At 39.4% G+C, this 18,596-nt stretch overlaps 1 protein-coding gene across 1 annotated transcript in view; it reads left to right on the forward strand.

Moving 5' to 3' along the window:
* Positions 1-18,596, forward strand: part of DYM (dymeclin) — a 490,131-nt gene that overhangs the window by 21,633 nt on the left and 449,902 nt on the right. Inside the window, exons 2-4 of the mRNA XM_042781387.1 lie at positions 8,807-8,859; positions 14,682-14,775; positions 16,328-16,461. Coding sequence (XP_042637321.1) covers positions 8,807-8,859; positions 14,682-14,775; positions 16,328-16,461 — 281 coding nt within the window. The remainder of the gene's footprint in view (positions 1-8,806; positions 8,860-14,681; positions 14,776-16,327; positions 16,462-18,596) is intronic.

Here is an 18,596-nt window from a genome sequence, read left to right on the forward strand (position 1 = left end):
GCATCAGAACTCTAAGCACCTGAGAGAGAGTGGGCACCTCCCAGAACATTGTTTTGTGCCACTCCCAACAGAAATACTATAGGTGGACACCTTCAGCAATCAGGAGCTCCTCAGTTGCTCATAGCAAATTCCACCTTGGAGTTTACAAAGACTTATGGGTAGAAAAGCCACAGAAAGTAATTTACTATACCACAAGGGCCAACTATGCCTTAAGGGCTAAAGAGTGGGGAGCGTTTCCTGAAGCCCAGGACGGTGCTGAAGTGCCCAGCAGGGCATTCATTTGTTCCATAGAGTTTTAGTGCATGCCTGCTTTGTTACCAGGTTGGGAATACTGTGATGAATGAAGAGTCTGGTAGTGGGGCCACAGAAAAGTAAATGACATTAGGTGTCTTCAGTTTTATGATTGGGTGCTTTAGGGATAGAGGATGGTCTTAACCAGCCTTAGGTTTATAGGGGCAAGTGATGTCCAAACCAACTCCTCTAATGCCTTTTGAAATTAATCCTTTCTTGTTGATAGACTAATACTGTAACAAAACCAAATCAGACCCTGTTTAGGTTTTTATTTTGGTTACGCCTAGTACTTCTGTTTTAGGAATAAGTTGAGAAAATGGACTCCGTCTCCCAGCCACTGGATGTACTTCTCTAGCCTTGTCATTTGCCATCTCCCTGTGTTGATCACCCTCTACTTCCCAGGATATTCCTGGCTTCCTGCCACCACTGTGCCTTTTCCTACACCATTTCTAGTGCCTGGAAAGCCCTCCATTTTGTCTGCCTGCCTGACTTCCCTGGGTCTTTCAGGTTCAAAAGAACAGTTGCTTCCTCCAGAGTGCCTTCCTTGATTGCTTCCTGGATAGATTGGGTGCACCTCATGTGAGCTCACACACAGGCCTTGGGTTCAACTCTTCTGTACCCACTAGGCCCCCTTCTCTTCCCTTCCTCCATGTAGCCTGGAAGCAGAGGCAGCATCTTTCACTGAATTCAGTGTGTCCTAGGCACCCAGAGAATGTGTGTTGAATGAACAAATTCAGAAGCTTTTGCGAATTATATCCTTCATAATGGAACCAAAAAAACCCAAACTCAACTGCTGTCAAGTTGGATCTAACTCACAGCGATCCGTCCTTGGATTTCTGAGGCATTATCACTACAGATACAGTAGATTGCCCAATGTTCCTTCTAAGGAGTGGCTGGTGTGTTTGAACCACCAGCCTTCTGGTTAGCAGTCAAATGCCTTAGGCACTACGCCACCAGAACTCCTTCATAATGGAAGCTTCCTGTGTAATGGAAACTCTTGGTTCCAGCCAGATTGAAAAGAAGGTGATTATTGACCGAAGAAAGTAGATGTACCAGTGAAACAGACTTTATGCTTGTGGTCTAATTGTTAACCTCATAAAGATCTTTACAGTCCTTTCCATTTTATACCTCTTTTTTTTGTGTGTGTTTCTGAGTAACCAATAAACTGGGTAATTCACAGTTGTCCCTTCTTGCCAACTACTAGTACTATGATGTATACTGTTGAATCTGACCAAACCAAAAACCAAACTCCATGCCATCAAGTCGATTCTGACTCATAGTGACCCCTGTTAAGTTTCCAAGGCTGTAAATCTTTACAGAAACAGACTGCCTCATCTTCCACAGAGCAGCTGGTGGATTCAAACTGCTGACCTTCTGGTTAGCAGCCGATTATCTTTACTACTGTACCACCAGACCACTTCTTGGAAGGAAGGTTGGGCAATCTACTTACGTAGTGATACTGCCAAGGAGGGGTTGCTATGAGTCGGGTCTGACTCGACGGCACATAACAACAACAACAATACCACCAGAGCTCCTTAATGAATCTGACCAGTGATTTATTAATTTGAAATCTTTGGACTGTTAACAGAAATCAGTTTGATTTAGCCTATGTCAAAAAGAGGTGAGACATTTGTAGTAAAGAGACAGAGTGTCTTGTAGACTCTGAGATCAGGAACACAGCTCGCAGAGCTGGTACCAGGAGTTGGGAAGGCCAGCAGGCATCCTGAGAGTCTTTCCTGTTTATCTCTGCTTCTCTCTGCGTGGCTCTTGTATTCATCCTTCGTACTAACTGGCTTTTTCTGCTTCTCAGTGGCTAGAGAATGGCTTCCCATACCCCTCAGCTTTGCAGCCAAGTTCTAACCATACAAAGCCTACTTTCCTACTCTATTCTCAATTTCTCAAGACTCTGTCTTGGCTTAAGGTAGATGCTTTTCCATGTCCAGGAATTTGCTGAGCAGACCTGACTACCTTCATGTACCTGTGAGTCGTTGGTGGGAAGATAGAAAAAAGAGGTGAGGAGGACGGCAGGCAGAATTGTGAGATGGGCAGATGCCTTGAAGATACCCAACGTAATAGTGATAAAGGCTGTAGGCACTCATTTTTAGGTTATTTTTGCTAAAAAAATTCTGACTTAAATAAAACAAAGATTTAACTTTGAAAAGAATGTGTTTATCTTTTGGAATATGAATAGAATTTGAGATTTGAGAGTTAGTGGGTCTTAATGTGTTTGTGTATGTTTCTGATAATTCTTTTTTTTTTTTTAAATTTTTATTTTTCTGTCTCCCAAAGTGTGCTTCTCTTTAAAGATGATTACCTCAGATTTTGTGTGTGTGTGTGTGTGTGTGTGCTTTAGGTGCAAGTTTACAGAACACAGTTTGTTTTACATTCAACATTTCCTGTACATTTAGTTTCACTCCCCGTTTACCATCCCCAACCCTAACCCAGTCTCCTTGCCTCCCTGCCCAGTAACACTCCCCTCCCCCCGTACCCCTTATAGTTATGTACTCCTGTGTGTCCTGCATTTCTTCCATGTGAATGTTGCCCCTCTGGTGCCCCATGGTAGATTGCTCCAAGAGATGCATTTCCATAGAGTATGTGGGTGCGTCACCCTGAGTTGAGTGGTCTGCATGTACATCTTGTTAACTGTTGGGCTGAGAGCTAGCCTCTGGGAGTGAGTTTTTATTCCAGGCCCAGAATATATCCCAGGGCCATAGTATTGGGGGTCTCACCAGACTCCATCTGACCAGTAATTCTGGTCATCATTGAGTTTTTTTATTTTGTTCCACATTATTCCTCCTACTCCATCCGGGATCTCCAGATTTGATCTTTTCCTGAGTGGTTGGCATTGGTAGCCGGGCACCATCTACTTCTTTTGGTCTCAAGGGCCATCATGTCCTAGGGCTGATTGCTTCCAGATGCCCTTGTTTTTTTTGCACTCTTCTTTGCTTCCGACAATAGGAGACCATTAGCTGCATCTTAGATGATAATTTTTATATGTGATACTGTCTTCAGTTACTGTGAGACAGGTTCCCTGTCAAATAGAAATACAGTGTAAGCCACAGATGTAATTTAGCTTTCTAGTAGTTACATTAAGGAGCTCTGGTAGCGTAGTGCCTCAGGCAGTTGACTGCTAACCAGAAGGCTGGCGATGCAAACCCACCAGCCACTCCTCCAGCCACTCCTCGGAAGGAAGGTTGGGCAATCTACTTCCGTAGTGTGATACTGCCTCGGAAACCTAAGGAGGGGTCGCTCTGAGTAGACTCGACAACAACAACAACAATAGTAGTCACATTAAAAAGTAAGAACAAACAGATAAAGCTAATTTTAATAGTATATTTTTTTTTAAACCAGTATATTCCAAATACTATTTCATCAGTATAACTGATAGTGAGGCATTTTCTGTTCTTTTTTTTCATGCTAAATCTTTTGAAATCTGCAGTGTATTTTTTTTTATCTAGCACATCTGAGTTTGGATTAGGCACATCTCAAGTGATCAGTAACAACTACCTGTGGCTAACCTGCTGCCATAATGACCCTACAGGACAGAGTAGAACCGTCCCAGAGTTTCTTTTTTTCTTTTTTAAACTTTTTGTTGTAATTTGGGTAAACGTGTACAGAGCAAATCAGTTTTCCATTCAACAATTTGCACATGTTTTGTTTCATATCATTGCTTGCAATCCCCTTCAGTGTAACATCACTCCTTCTACTTCCTTCCTGTGTTTCTCTTTTCCATTCCTCTTCTTCTCCTAACCCTTCCTGCCATCCAAACTTTGTCCTTGGGCAAATGCTGCCCTTATGATTTCAAATGTTCCAAGAAATGTCTCCCTTCCTAGAGTTATTGCTCACTTTGACTAAAAATTCAGCTGTGGGAGTGAGTTCAGTTCCAGCTCTGAAGGGTGACCAAGGGCCATGCTCTCGGCATCCACCAGTTTCCATCCAACCAGTAAACCTGTTCTTTTTTATGATTTCGAGTTTTGTTCCACGTTTTACTTCCATTCTATTCAGGACCTTCTAACATGACCACTTTCAGAGCAGTTTTTATGGTAGCTGGGCACCATCTAGTTCCTCTGTTGTCACGATTGTACAGGCTGAGGTTTGCATGGTCCACCCGTCCTTTGGACTAATTGTTTCCATGTATCTTTGATTTTCTTCACTCTTCTTTGCTACAGATAGGGAGAGACCAGTAGTTGCGCCCTTAGGGTTTCCAAAGCTGTAGATCAGCACAGTTTTATAAGAGAAGGTTACTTAATAGATGCAGGCTTACTTTTGAGACTATTTTAAATAAAGTAGTCCTGGTAGCAGGGGTGCCAGGAGGGGTGTTTTAAAAAAAACAACAACAAACTTTATTCTGGGTGGATGCTGCTTTTATCTTGTCTGTTCTTGGTGCTCTCATCTGGATACTAGCACTCTTTTGTAGATACTCATTCTCTATAAAACAGAATTGTGCCTGCTTCGTTTTTTTGTTAAATTTATTTTTATGAAATAATTGCAAGATTAGAAATTGTAGATCATGTAATTCTCATATGCTCACCCCCAGGATTGAACATATTTTAACATTTTATTTGCTTCAGATTTTTATTTATTAGAGAAATAAGCTTTTAAAGAAATAATATAATAACATGACACATCCCTTGCCAATCTATTTCTTTCCCTTCTTCCATGTTCTAAAGTTAATAATGCTTCTCTTTCATGTAAGTACGTGTCTCAAAACAGTATATCAAAGGCATATCAATTATTTTATCATCAGTTTTGTTTTCTTTGATGTACTATGCTGCTTGAACAATTTCTCTTAGAAAGATCAGCATGAGCCTGGTCCCCGTGAGGCGGAGGTTAAAGATGTCCCAAATGTCCAAACTACCATGCCACTCCATCATTTCAGACATTAACTCCTCCTCCCAGTAATTTCCCCAGTCTCAGCGTTCTGGATTTCGTTGTAACGCCTCACAGAACTCACAGACACCCAAGGGTTCGTCTCACGTAGTAGTGGTGGAGGCTGGCAGGCTGGCGAGTCCCGGGTCCGTGAGTAGGTCTGGCGGATCCTCCCAACTCTCGAGGTTTGATGAACCTCGATCAGCAGATCATATGACGGCTGCTGTCCCAAATCCAGGGGTGAGGTGAGGATGATCCAAGACACAAAGCCGGAGCAAGAGGAGAGCGAATCTTCCCAGGAGATTTGTAGGTATACCCTCAGGGAAGCTAAGGGTGGTGATTTGAATTATACCCTCCAGCAAGGCAGGACTCAAGATACATTCCACCTGTGTTGCCCCAACAGAATTACTAAATCCCATCACAGAGTCCATTGCCAGTCATTATAGGGAATGACTCTCTGGTAGCATAGTGGCTAAGACACTTGCCTGCTAACCAGACGGCTGGCGGTTCAAACCCACCAGCCACTCCTCGGAAGGAAGGTTGGGCAATCCTACTTCCATAGTGATACTGCCTCGGAAACCCATGGAAGGGTCGCTATGAGTCGGGTTTGACTCGATGGCACATAACAACAACAACAAGCTGCCCAGCCAAGTTGATACCTGGCCTTAACTACCACATCACCCCAAATAGGCATGGATAATGAATGGGATTTACAAAACATCACAGAATGGAGGACAATGGCTAGAAGGGCCACATCAAGCAATTCACTGCATGTGCCTTTGTGTCATGCCTCAGAACTCTTCACCTGGCTAAGGTCCCAAAGCTCTCTCCCTCTATTCTCTTCTAAAAGTTTTATATTTTCACATTTAAATCTGATTCATTTTAAGTTTTTTTTTTTTTTTTTTTAATTGTAGTTCGGGTGAAGTTTTAACTTAATTTTATATATGGCATCACGTTTAGGTTTCTTGCCTGTCTGTGTCCAATCTCTCCAGCACCATTGTCGAAAAGACTGTCTTTCCTCCACTAAATTGCTTTTGCAGTGTTGTCCAGTATCAGTGCACTATACTGGTGTGTATCTATCCTCATAACAGTGGGTGTTCTATTCTGTCACTCTACCAACAGCACTGCTTTTTTTTTTTTAATACTATTTTGTTGTTGAGACTATACACAGTAAAACATACACCAATTCGTTTCTCCACGTACATTGATTATGTTCTTTGACTTGTACAACCATTGTCATTGTCCTTTTCTGAGTTGTTCCTCACCATTAACATAAATTCATTGCCCCCTAAGGTTCCTATGTAGTCTCTCAAGTGGCTGTTGTCAGTTTGATCCCATGTAACAGGTAGCGCTCTGCCCTTTTTTTTTCCATTATAAAAACAATTTTATTGCAATATAGTGCAGTTACCATATGATTCAACCGTTTAAAGTGTACAATTCGGTGAGTTTTACTATGTTCACAGATGTGTGCAACCATCATCACAGTCAAATTTAGAACATTTTCATCACCTTAGAAAAGAAACCCTAGTTCTGTAAGTAGTTAAACATAGAATCACTTGTTGTTGTTTTCAGTTGCCATGGAGTCAACTCTGACTCATGGTGGCATTATGTATAATAGAACTAAATGTGGCACGGTCTGTGCCATTGCCATGATTGTTGGTATGTTTAAGTGCCTTCCAACCTGGTGGGCTCATCTTTCAGCACTGTATATCAGACAGTATTCTATTGTCATATATAGGGTTTTCATAGGCTAATTTCTGGATAAATCACCAGGCCTTTCTTCCAGTCTTAGTGTCTGGTGGCTTAGTGGGTAAAGCATTTGGCTGCTAACCAGAAGATTGGAGGTTCAAACCTACCAGCTGCTCTGTGGGAGGAAGATGAGGCAATGTACTTCTGTAAACATTTAGAGCCTTGGAAACCCAATAGATGTTGCTATCGATTCAGTGGCAGTAGGTTTGTATTAGTCTGGAAACTGCTGAACCCTGTCCACCATGTGTGACCTTGCTGGCATGTGGTTCCAGTGGCATAGCTGCCACCCTCAGCATTCTGTCTTGATTGCTGTAACTCGGCAGTCTTGAAGTCAGGTAGAATGTTTCCTTCCACTTTTTTCTTGCTTTTCAAAATTCTTTTAGTTATTCTAGTTCCTTTGCCTTTCCATATAAAATTTTATAATAAGGTTCTCTACAGCTATGAAAAATCTTGCTGTGATTTTGATAGGAATGGCATTTAACTTATTTGTTCATTTGGGGAACAATCAATCTTCCTGAACTCTTAACTTTAGAATGTATCTCTTGTAAGCAGCACAGATTTTATTATTTTTATTTTAAAAATCCTGACTGACAATCATGGTCTTAATTATATATACTTAAATATGTTTTTGTTTAACTCTGTCATCTTACCTTTTGTTCTCTATCTCATTTTAAATTCTTTTTTTTTTTTTTGAATTTTCTTTTAGATTGATTAAATATATTTTGTTACTCTACTTTTGCCCTTTTGCATGCTAGGTAATTATATGTTCCTTTTACTGTTTTAATGGTTAGCTTTAGAGCATGCATCCTTGAATTAAAGTTTGATATAAACCTGGAGCTCTTGTAGCATAGTGCCTAAGGCATTTGACTGCTAACCAGAGGGCTGTGGTTCAAACCCACCAGCCACTCCTCAGAAGGAAGGTTGGGCAATCTACTTCGGTAGTGATACCACCTCTGAAACCCAAGGAGGGGTGGGGGGCTATGAGTCGAGTCCGACTCGATGGCACATAACAACATAAACCTGGACCTTCACAAATTCTTTCAATTCTATTTATGCCCTTCTCTGCTTAATACACTTTTGCTATGTATTTCAGTTTCCTCTCTGTTCCTCTCTCTCTGTCTCTTCATTTGTGTGTGTTTTCCCCAGCATTTTACTTTGAAAAATTTTAAATTTACAGAAATATTAAGAGTGATGGAATGAACACTTGCGTGCTTACTATTTAGATTTACAAGCTGTCAACTTTATGTGATATTTATGCTTTTCTTTCTTTCTCCCTTCTATCTCCTGCCTCTGTCATTTACTTGTCTTTGTCTGTCTGTCTGCCTACTCTCTCTGCATCTGTGTTTGTCTGTCTATCTCTGGCTCTGTTTCTGTCTGTATGTCATTGAATCTTCTATATATGCATTGTCTCTCTTGTCTTTTGCTTCTTTTTTTGAACTATTTGAAGTGTTGCAGACATCATGACACTTCATATTTCTTGAAATAAAGGAAATTTTTCTAAGTAACTAAAATACCATTATCAGTATTGTCTTAGAACTGGACAGTTGTGGCCCTTGCCTTGAGCTCTGCACTGTGAATTGCCTTTCTTAAATTTTTCTAAGTCTCCCCACTCTTTTGCCCCCTCTTCCTCTACCCCTTTTTCCCCTAACTCCAATGCTTGAAGGCCAGGGCAGGCATCCTGAACACTTAAGAATCATGTATTGGAAAGTATAGTATATTTTCTAATTATATTATTAATTGAAGTGTAACTTTTTTTGTTGATCTTAGTTTTCACTACTGTATAACATTTTTCTTCCAAATTGTATCTCTTTTGTATTTTATATATTCCTTGAATTGGTTCATGTATACATATTTAGTGTTGTAGTGATTAATCACCCTTTTTCTTTTTTCTCTCCAGTACGGAGTTGAAGCTTTTGGAAGAGACTACTCTTTCAGTCTGCAAGTCTTTAGGTAAGGGGGAAAAGGCACGTGTGAAGCACATTTACTTCAAAGTTTTTGTTATATCTTTTGATAGTATAGTGTTAATTGAATTAATGAATTAATGAGTCTGCAAATAGACAAGTTACCAAATTTAACACAGCTAGTCAGTAATGGAACTGGGATTGGAGACTAGTCAGATTCTATGGTCTAGTCCCATTATGCTTTTTTGCCTTCCTGTCTGATGTACCCTGTTCCTACTCTGGTTTCTAAAGGTTGTATTCTGGTTACCTAGTGCCACTCTGACAAGAAACATACCACATATGCATTGGCCTTAACAAACAGGAGTTTATTCTTACAATTTGGAGGCTTTAAGTCCAAGTTCAAAGTGCCAGCCTCTAGGGGCTGGGTGAAAGCCCCTCAACCCTGGGGTCCAGCTCTGCCTCCTGCTCCCAGACCACTAGAGCTAGAGGCGTTTCTTCACTCAGACAGCTGCTGGCTGCTGAGGCTGAGAAGCCTCAGAGTTGGCAAGTAAAAAGGCACACAGTCCCGATATTACCAATCCACATGGCAGACCATTAACTTAAGTCCACTGTAAGTCCCAAGGTCGGGCAAAGCATAGAAGGCTGCTGAGCAACGACATGGCTACATGCAGGATCCAAGCTGTGCCATAGGCTAGAGACCATTCCCAAGGCTTCTCCTTATATACAGGAAGCAAACCACATCCCAAAGGCAGCTACTCAGCTGCTTGTGGTAGATCCCGCCATGGAGTTGATTGCCAGTCTCATCATGGGAAATAACTACCACCAGCAGCCCAGCCACTCAATCAGGCCCAGCCAAGATGACACACAAACATAACTACCACAGGTCGTTTAACCTTTAGGTTAGCGTTTGATTTTTACCAATTAACTATGATTTTCTTAAATTCATTGTTCTTACCATGGAGTGGTTTTGGAATCTTGTGTTTGCCATTGGGTATTATTGTTTAAAGAGCATTGACTATATTTGATTTTACTAGTTTTAGGTCTGATCTGCATTATGTACAAAAGGTTACTATGGAAAATATTAGCACTCTTAGAAGGTAGGCTCCATGAGGCAGAGAGTTTTGTGTACAGGTGTTTATCTCTTTTGTCCCTGAAACGGTGCTGTGTATATCTGGGTATCTCAACATTAATTACATTAAGCTAGTAGTTTGTTTGCTCTTTCCAATAACACGTTTTTGTTTTTTTTTTATTTTTAATAGCTAAATATAAATTTAATGTCATTCAATAATAAAGGGGCTATTGAATGAACACAAGGCTATGAAATTTTGGGATTCTGAATGACTGTTGTAGTAATATCAGCTCTAGCCCTCAATTGTCTCAGTATTTTGTTTGATTTACAATAGCTAGATAATATTTATTCATAGAGAAAAGTACTTGGAAATACTAATTTTTTAAAAAGTTTATCCTGAAATCTTTCATCCATCTAAGCTTGAAACTTAAAAACAGTAGGACATTTAGTGAAACTCTTAACATTATCTACTATCTGATCACGTAGCTTTTTTTCTCAATTTTATGTATTTTGTTGTTGAGAACAGACACATACAAAACATACACCAATTCAGCACTCTCTACATGTGCAGATTAGTGACATTGATACATTCTTTGAGTTGTGCAACTATTCTCATCCTCCTTTTCTGAGATGTTCCTCCTTCATTAACATAAACTCAGTGCCCATTAAAGTTTCTGTCTGGTCTTTGCAGTTGCTGTGGTCAATTTGATCCCATAAAGTTAGATCTTAAAAGAGAATAATGCTCAAGGTAAACTCTTTTCAGTAGGTAAGCTAAACTACTGCTTGGGTTTATTTTGGTTTAAGGTTTAAAGATTATCTCAGGGTAATTGTTTTAGGGGGTTCCTCTAGCCTCCATGGCTCCAGAAAGTCTGGGTTCCATAAGAATTTGAAATTCTGTTCTGCATTTTTCCACTTTTGATCAGGATTCTTCTATGGAATCTTTGCCAGAATACTCATTAACGGTAGCTGGGCACCATGCATTTCTTCTGGTCTCATGGAGGCATTTAACCACATATTGCACATCCTCTTCCTGTTCCTGATGTTCTTTTTTCCTCTGTTGCTGCAGGTGAATAGGAACTAATTATTGTGCCTTGGATGGCAGCTTGCAAGCCTTTAGGACCTCAGGCAGTATACAGTGAACTAAGAAGAGGTAGAACAGAAGCACTAAACATGTTTTTAGGCCAATTAATTGGGATTTCTCATGAAACCATGATCCTAAACCTTCAAACCAAGGAATCAAATTCCATGAGGTGTTTGGTTGTACTTAAGCAGCTTCAGCAGCTACATTTATTTTGTCATTGTTGTAAATATATCTGTCATACATATTTTGCCAATTCAACTTTTTACAGGTATGCAACTTATACACTAATCAATAAGTGCAGTTATTAGTTGCAACAATTACAGTAATCGACTGTGCAATCTTACCCTTAATCAATGGGATTTTTTTCCATCACCGTTACACCCCCTTTTCCCTTTCTGTCCTACCCCTTGTGACCACTAAAAACTTCGTGCTCTATACATTTACTCTTCTTGTCTTTTTATATAGGGGAGGTCATAGAATATTTGTCCTTTTGTGATTGGCTTGTTTCACTCAGCATAATGTCTTCAGGCTGCATCCCATACTGCAGCATGTATCAAGACTTCCTTTCTCAAACTGTGCTGAGTAATATGACATTGTATGTATGTACTACATTTTGTTTATCCCTTCATCTGTTGATGAGCATTTAAGTTATTTCCAACTTTGGCTATTATGAATAGTACTGCTGTGAACACTGATGTACAGGTTCCATTTTGAGTCTCTGCTTTCAAGTCTTTTGGGTATATAGCTAGGAGTGGAATTGCTAGGTCGTGTGGTAGTTCTGTTTTTAGTTTTTGAGGAGCTACAGCAACTATACCATTTTGTTTTCCCCCCAGCAGTGGGCAAGGGTTCCAATTTCCCTATGTCTTTGCTAGCTTTTTTTTTTTTTTTTTTTAAATATCTAAGCCATTGTAGTGGAAGTGAAATGGTTATCTTATATTATGGTTTTAATTTGCATCTTTTTGATGGCTAATGATGTTGAACATCTTTTCATTTTTTTGGTGGTCTTTGGAATGCCCTATCTATTTCATTCCTTTTACCCATTTTATGATTGGGTTATTTGTCTTTTTGTTGTTAGGTCGTTGAAGTTTTATATATATTTTGGTTATTAGATTCTTGTTGGATATAGGTTTTTGAAGATACTCTCCTAGTTAGTAGCTTATCTTTTCCCTTTTTTGGTAAAGTCTTGATAAAAAAGATTTTTAGTGTTTAGGATGTCCTGTTTATTTATTTTGTCTTTTGCTCTTTGTGCTTTTGTTATTATGTTAGATAATCCACTATTTAAAGCTAGGCCTGACAGTGTTACACCTGCTTGTTCTTCTAAGAAGTTATGGTGTTGGTTTGCACATTTAGGTCTTTAATTCATTTTGGATTTTGTTTTGGTGTCTGGTCTGAGGCAAGGATCCTGTTTCCTCTTTCTGCATGTGGAAATTCAGTTTTCCCAGCACCATCTGTTGAAGAGACTCTTCTTTCCTCATCAAATGGACTTAGCACCCCATGTCAAAAATCAGTTGACCATTGATGTGTGGGCTTATTTTTGGATTTTCAGTTCTGTTCCATTAGATTGTGTATCTGTTGTTATTCCAGCACTAGTCTATTTTGATTATGTAGTTGTGTACATTCGATTCTTCATTATGAAACTCGGACAAAACTCCCCCAGTGTATAGTAAATGCTGCACCTTATTACTCGCAGTGAGCTTCTCCAACCAGCAGTAGTTGGCATCACCTGGGAGATTATCAGTAATGCAGAATTGCAGGTCAGATTTCATATGGAAGAATCATAATTTGTGTTTTAATAATACCTTGTGATTTAAATACACGTTCACTGTAGGGGGAAGTGCTGTCAACTTCAGTAGGTGTGAGGTGGGCCTGGTATTGTGCACTCCAGCAAGCTTCCAGACAATGCTGTTGCTGCTAGTCCATGAACCACACTTTGAAGAGTGTTTTGCTACACAAGGGAGAACTTACACGGTTACTTGTCTTGACACTCAAGCTGTGATAAGAACGCATGCTCAGCACATAAACTGGAATTGATAGTTATTAAGCACAATGCAAGTATGCTGTAATGGTGTACTTATTCCCATGTACAGTTTTTTAAGAATGGATGTGCAGATCTGGATTTAAAAAGTCAATGCTGAATAACTATTTCCTTCTAAATCTTTGACACATTTTCAGTCAGTTCAAACGTATGCATGGGGATGACAAAGCATAATTAGCACAAAATATCAGCACAAAAATAAATGGCTCATGGCAGCCTAGATGCATTGAGTGTTTGCATTTCTGGTTTTCAAAATATGCATCAAAAGAAAAACAAATATCCCAAACTCTTGGATCTCACATTTGAAAACCGTCGGTAAAGCAAAAATGCCAGGGACTTGTCGGTAATGTGTTGTTGACTTTGGGCCTGACACTTAACCTCTGAGGTTCTCTTTTCCTTCATCAATAAAAAAGAAGATTCTGATGATGTGGTCTCTGCCTTCTGGTGAAATCTTAAGGTGTGTGATTCTGTGACTTGCTGTGCAGCCTGATAGAACTACTTTCATTGACTCTAATGCCTTGATTTAAAGGGGTTGGTATAGCAGAGCAGTTTATAGCGAAGGGTTTGAGTCAGTAGATACGATGTGCCTTAAGCAAATGACAAGCTGCAGGTGAGGATGTCTAAAATGAAGAATATGGGTGCTTATCACATATGGTTAAATGAGAGACTGCATAGAAAGTATATATTGTTCAGTATATGTTAGCTGCTATTTCTTTTACAGATGAGGTTGGAGAAGTAAAGTGATTTGTCTGAGGTTCAGTAAATGCCTGAATAGAAACCAGATCTGATTCCCGATACATTATTTTTTCAGTTCTGTAGGCTGGTTTTGCCGAGTTGCCCGTCTTCTAAACTTTTTTTTTTTAATTTTTATTGTGATTTGGGTGCAAGTTTACTAAGCAAATTTACCTTCTGTGCAGCAGCTCACATACATTTTGTGTCATGATATTTTCCACATGCAGTTTCCCACAGTGCAACAGCTCTCCTCCCACTTCCTCCCCATAGTTACCTCTTCCCTGTGTCCTTCCTTCCCATGCACTCCTGCCCCCTGAGCTGTCTCCCACTGCATACACAGCCCTTCTATTCTCCCATGTTGATCTCTCCAAGGAGTGTATCTACCAAATGTAAATGTTTCAGCTCATGTACCTGTCTTTTGCCATCTTCTAAACATTTTAAAATTTGTGTATATATATATTTTAAAAATTTTCAAATCAAATCACTCCCCTCTAATCACATTGCTTTTTTTTCTTTTTTATTTTTCATAATCATTTTTTTCTTTGTGATTTTTTTTAGCAGAATTTTACTTTTATAGTTTATTCTATATACTGGTTTCACAGTCTATTCTATTCTCTCTCTTATATATAGATGATCATTTTTGAATTTTTTTTTAAGTCTGCTTTTCTACAGAGAAAGGTATGTGTATGTAACTATCATGTCTTTAAACCTTTAGATTCTAAGATGAGGACTGCTTTCTCCTGCTTCATCATGTTATGAATGAATCATTTTTTGTTCAGAATTAAGATCAGCAGCAGTTTCTCTCCTTGCTTGATTCCTTTTATTAGATGTGAAATTGACAATGAGCTTGGTCAGTGAGCAACTTGAAATAGGCATTTGGATAAATGTTACAATATGTTCATGTCTGTTTCAGTTCTCAACTTTTACTTTCTGAAACCTTTTCTTCTCTTGCAGTTGAAAACAATCCTCGAACTGGAAACCTTGCTGCACTGATTAAGGTCTTCCTTTCTAGAACCAAAGAACTAAAACTTTCAGCAGAATGTCAGAAGTAAGCCAGCTAATGAAAGCTTGTTCTCTTTATATTTAACAACATGAATATTATTGTATTTATTGATAGAAATAGACTAATGGCCTTGTTCTGGTTATGTAGCGCCACTTTGACAAGAATATAAACCACAAATGGGATGCTTGAACAAACAGGAGTTTATTCTCTTATGGTTCGGGAGGCCAGAAGTCCGAGTTCAAAGTGCCAGGCTCTAGGGGTTGGCTGAAAGCCCCTCAACCTTTTGGACTTTAGCTCTGCCTCTTGCTCCCGGCCCACTGAAGCTAGAGGCATTTCTTCACTCAGGCAGCTACTGGCCGCTGGGGCTAATAAGCCCAAGGTTGATAAGCAAAATGACACAGTCCTGATGTTACCAAACCACATGGCAGGCCATTGATTCAAGTCCATTGAAAGTCCCAGGATAGGTAGAGCATGGCAGGCTGCTGAGCAGTGACATGGCTGCATGCAGGGTCCAAGCGTGCCATAGGCTAGAGACCATTCTCAAAGCTTCTCCTTATATACAGGAAGCAGACCACATACCCAAAGGCAGCTACTCAGCTGCTCACAGTAGATTCCACCATGGAGTTGAGTACCAGTCTCATCATGGGGAATACTACATCCAGCTGCCCAGCCACTCATCCAGGCCTAGCTGAGTTGACACACGAACTTAACCACCACAGTTCATTTGGAAACTCCTGTTAAGGAATTATTTCCATTGTTAAAGGAAAGAGGTGAAAGAAAGAAGTTTTAGTTTGTGAGCAAGTCATTGGGGGTAGGATTATCAATTCTGGAATCAGTTGATTTCAGCATTTTTGATAGTCTTCAGAAATATATTCATTAAGAAGATCAATAGTGATTCAGTTAATACAAAAAGGGGTGATTTTTCCATTAAGGCTAGTCATATCTAGTTTAAATAATGACTTAGTTTGAGTATTGTTTCATTCCATATCTGCTGCTTTTTTTCATATTACGTTCAGTGGGAGGTTAATCTTTTATGCACTCAAGCATCTTTCAGATGAATGTTAGTCTTTTAAATGTTCATTGCTCTACTTCTAAACAAATTATATTGAATCCACTTAAAGTTTTTCTTGTCAGTTCATGGTCATTAATACAAATAGTAAGTACTGTACTGTGGTGCTGCTGATCCCCATTTAAATTTTGGTTACGTATTTGTGTATGTTTTTTTTATGGTGCCATAATTTTTAAGTTTTTTTTTTTTTTTTTTTTTTTTACGGATTCTTTGCATTGCCCGTATGTGGGCGACTATAAGTCAGGAACAAAGAGCAGTCATGCTCACAGACATCACTGAAGGTTTTTATTACATTCACTTACTATGCCAGATACACAGAGTGAGATATGAGGTAAAATGTCATAGTTATCAGTGATCCAGTGTAACATATCGAGAATTGTTATCGAAAGATAAGGGTATAGTTCTAATACTACAAGCAGGATGGACAAAGTGGTTGGTGGATCATGTAGAAATCATGTGCTAGAAATAAACTGACCAGACTCATGATTAAACTTTGATTCTTGTGTGATTTTGGTCTTTCCTTACTAGCCACATCTTCATTTGGCAGACACACAATGCTTTGTTTATCATTTGCTGTTTGCTGAAAGTGTTCATCTGTGAGATGTCTGAGGAGGAATTGCAGCTTCATTTTACTTACGAAGAAAAATCTCCGGGCAGTTATAGTAAGTATTGCCTTTCAAGATGATCTGTGTATAGCATGTGGAACATATAAGGATAAAGTATGTAAATAATATAGGTGAAGATACAATTTTGAAAATTTCATTTTCTTCCCATAATGCTTATTTTTAAAATGACTCAACACTGTCACTCTTTCTTCCCCTGTGTTAATCTAGATGAGGTAGACAATCAGAGAAAAAAAAAAGTTGTTTTTTTTTTTAATTCGAAAGCCAGTGGGATGAAGGCTTTTATTTTTTATTTCTATTCATGAGGAATAAGAAGGAAGTAAAATAAAGTTAAAACTCAAAAATGTATTCTTTCAGAAAAACAGAGATGTCAATTTAAATATCATTACTAGGGAAACATGTTATTAAGGAATACAACCAGTTGGAATTACAGATTTTATAAATGTTAGAAATTACTTTCATAGACTATAACAACAGTTTGTGAGTCTGGGTGTCTTTGGAATTACTTGATCATAAATAACACTTTGAAGGGTGGTTCTATGATGCTGAAGTATGTCTTATTTTATTAAAAGGTTACCATTTTCTCCTTATATTGTTGAGATGATTTTGCCAGTGGTTAGAAGAGCCTGTCGTTTTCAAGACCAAATGCTGATCTTCCATCTCTTAGCATTCAGAGAAAAAACTAGGCCTGAGAAGCTTAAAGGAGCCCTCGTGGCACAATGGTTAAGCACTTGGCTGTTACCTAAAAGGCTGGTCCTTTGAACTTGCCAGCTATTTTGGAGGAGAAAGATATGACAGTCTTCTTCCTTAAAGATTCATAAAGCCAGACTCATTGTCATCGAGTCGTTTCCAACTCATACCGCCCCCTCCTTGGGTTTCCAAGGTGATATCTCTACAGAAGTAGATTGACCAATCTTCCTTCTGAGGAGTGGCTGGTGGGTTTTGAACTGCCAGCCTTCTGGTTAGCAGTTAAATGCCTTAGGCACTACACCAGAGCTTCCTCCGTAAAGATTACAGCCTTGCCAGCCTTGGAAATGCTATGCGGGGCAGTTCAACTCTGTCCTGTAGGGTTGCTATGAGTTGAAATTGACTCGATGGCAGTGGGTTTAGTTGTTGTTAGGTCAAGTTGGCTCTGACTCATAGCAACCCTGTGTACAACAGAGTGAAACACTGCTCAGTCCTGTGCCAGCCTCACAGTCCTTGCTATACCTGAGCCCATCATTGCAGCCACTGTATCAGTCCATCTCATTGAGGGCTTTCCCCTTTTTTGCTGACTTTACCAAGCGTGATATCCTTCAGGTACTGGTCCCTTCTGACAACATGACCAAAGTAAGTAAGACGAAGTCTGGCCATTTTGCTTCCAGGGATCATTCTGACTGTACTTCTTCCAGGACAGATTTGTTTGTTCTTTTGGGAGGTTGGGCATTCCTACTTCCGTAGTGATACTGCCTCAGAAACCCGAGGAGGGGTCGCTATGAGTCAGGGCTGACTCGATGGCAAATAACAACAACAACAACAACAAATGATGCTTTCGGTATTCTTCGTCAACACCACAACTCAAAAGCATCAACTCTTCTTCGGTCTTCTTGTTCATTGTCCAGCTCTCACATGCATATGAGGTGATTGAAAATACCATGGCTTGGGTGAGCCATACCTTAGTCTTCTAAGGGACATCTTTGCTCTTCAGCACTTGACAGAAGTCTTGTGCAGCAGATTTGCCCTGTACAATATGTCATCTGATGTCTTGACTGCTGCTTCCCATTGGTGTTGATTGTGGAACCAAGTAATAACTTCAATCTTCATTTATTGTGATGCTGCTTATTGGTCCAGTTGTGAGGATTTTCGTTTTGTTTATGTTGAGATGTAATTCATACTGCAGACTGTAGTCTTCAGTCTTCATCAGTAAGTGCTTCAAATCATTTTCACTTTCAGCAAGAAAAGTTGTGCTGTTTGCGTATTGCAGGTTGTTAAAGAGTCTTCCTCCAATCCTGATGCCACATTCTTCTTCATATAGTCCAGCTTCTCAGATTATTTGTTCATCACACAGATTGAATAAGTATGGTGAAAGGATATAACCCTTACACACTCCCTTCCTGATTTTAAACCGTGTGTTATCCCCTTTCTCTGTTCGAGCAACAGTGTCTTGGTCTATGTATAGATTCTTTTTTTTTTTT

The sequence above is a fragment of the Orycteropus afer genome, unplaced genomic scaffold (assembly GCF_000298275.1).
Source record: "Orycteropus afer afer isolate SDZICR_OR568_19922 unplaced genomic scaffold, OryAfe1.0 scaffold00113, whole genome shotgun sequence".
NCBI lineage: Eukaryota > Metazoa > Chordata > Mammalia > Tubulidentata > Orycteropodidae > Orycteropus > Orycteropus afer.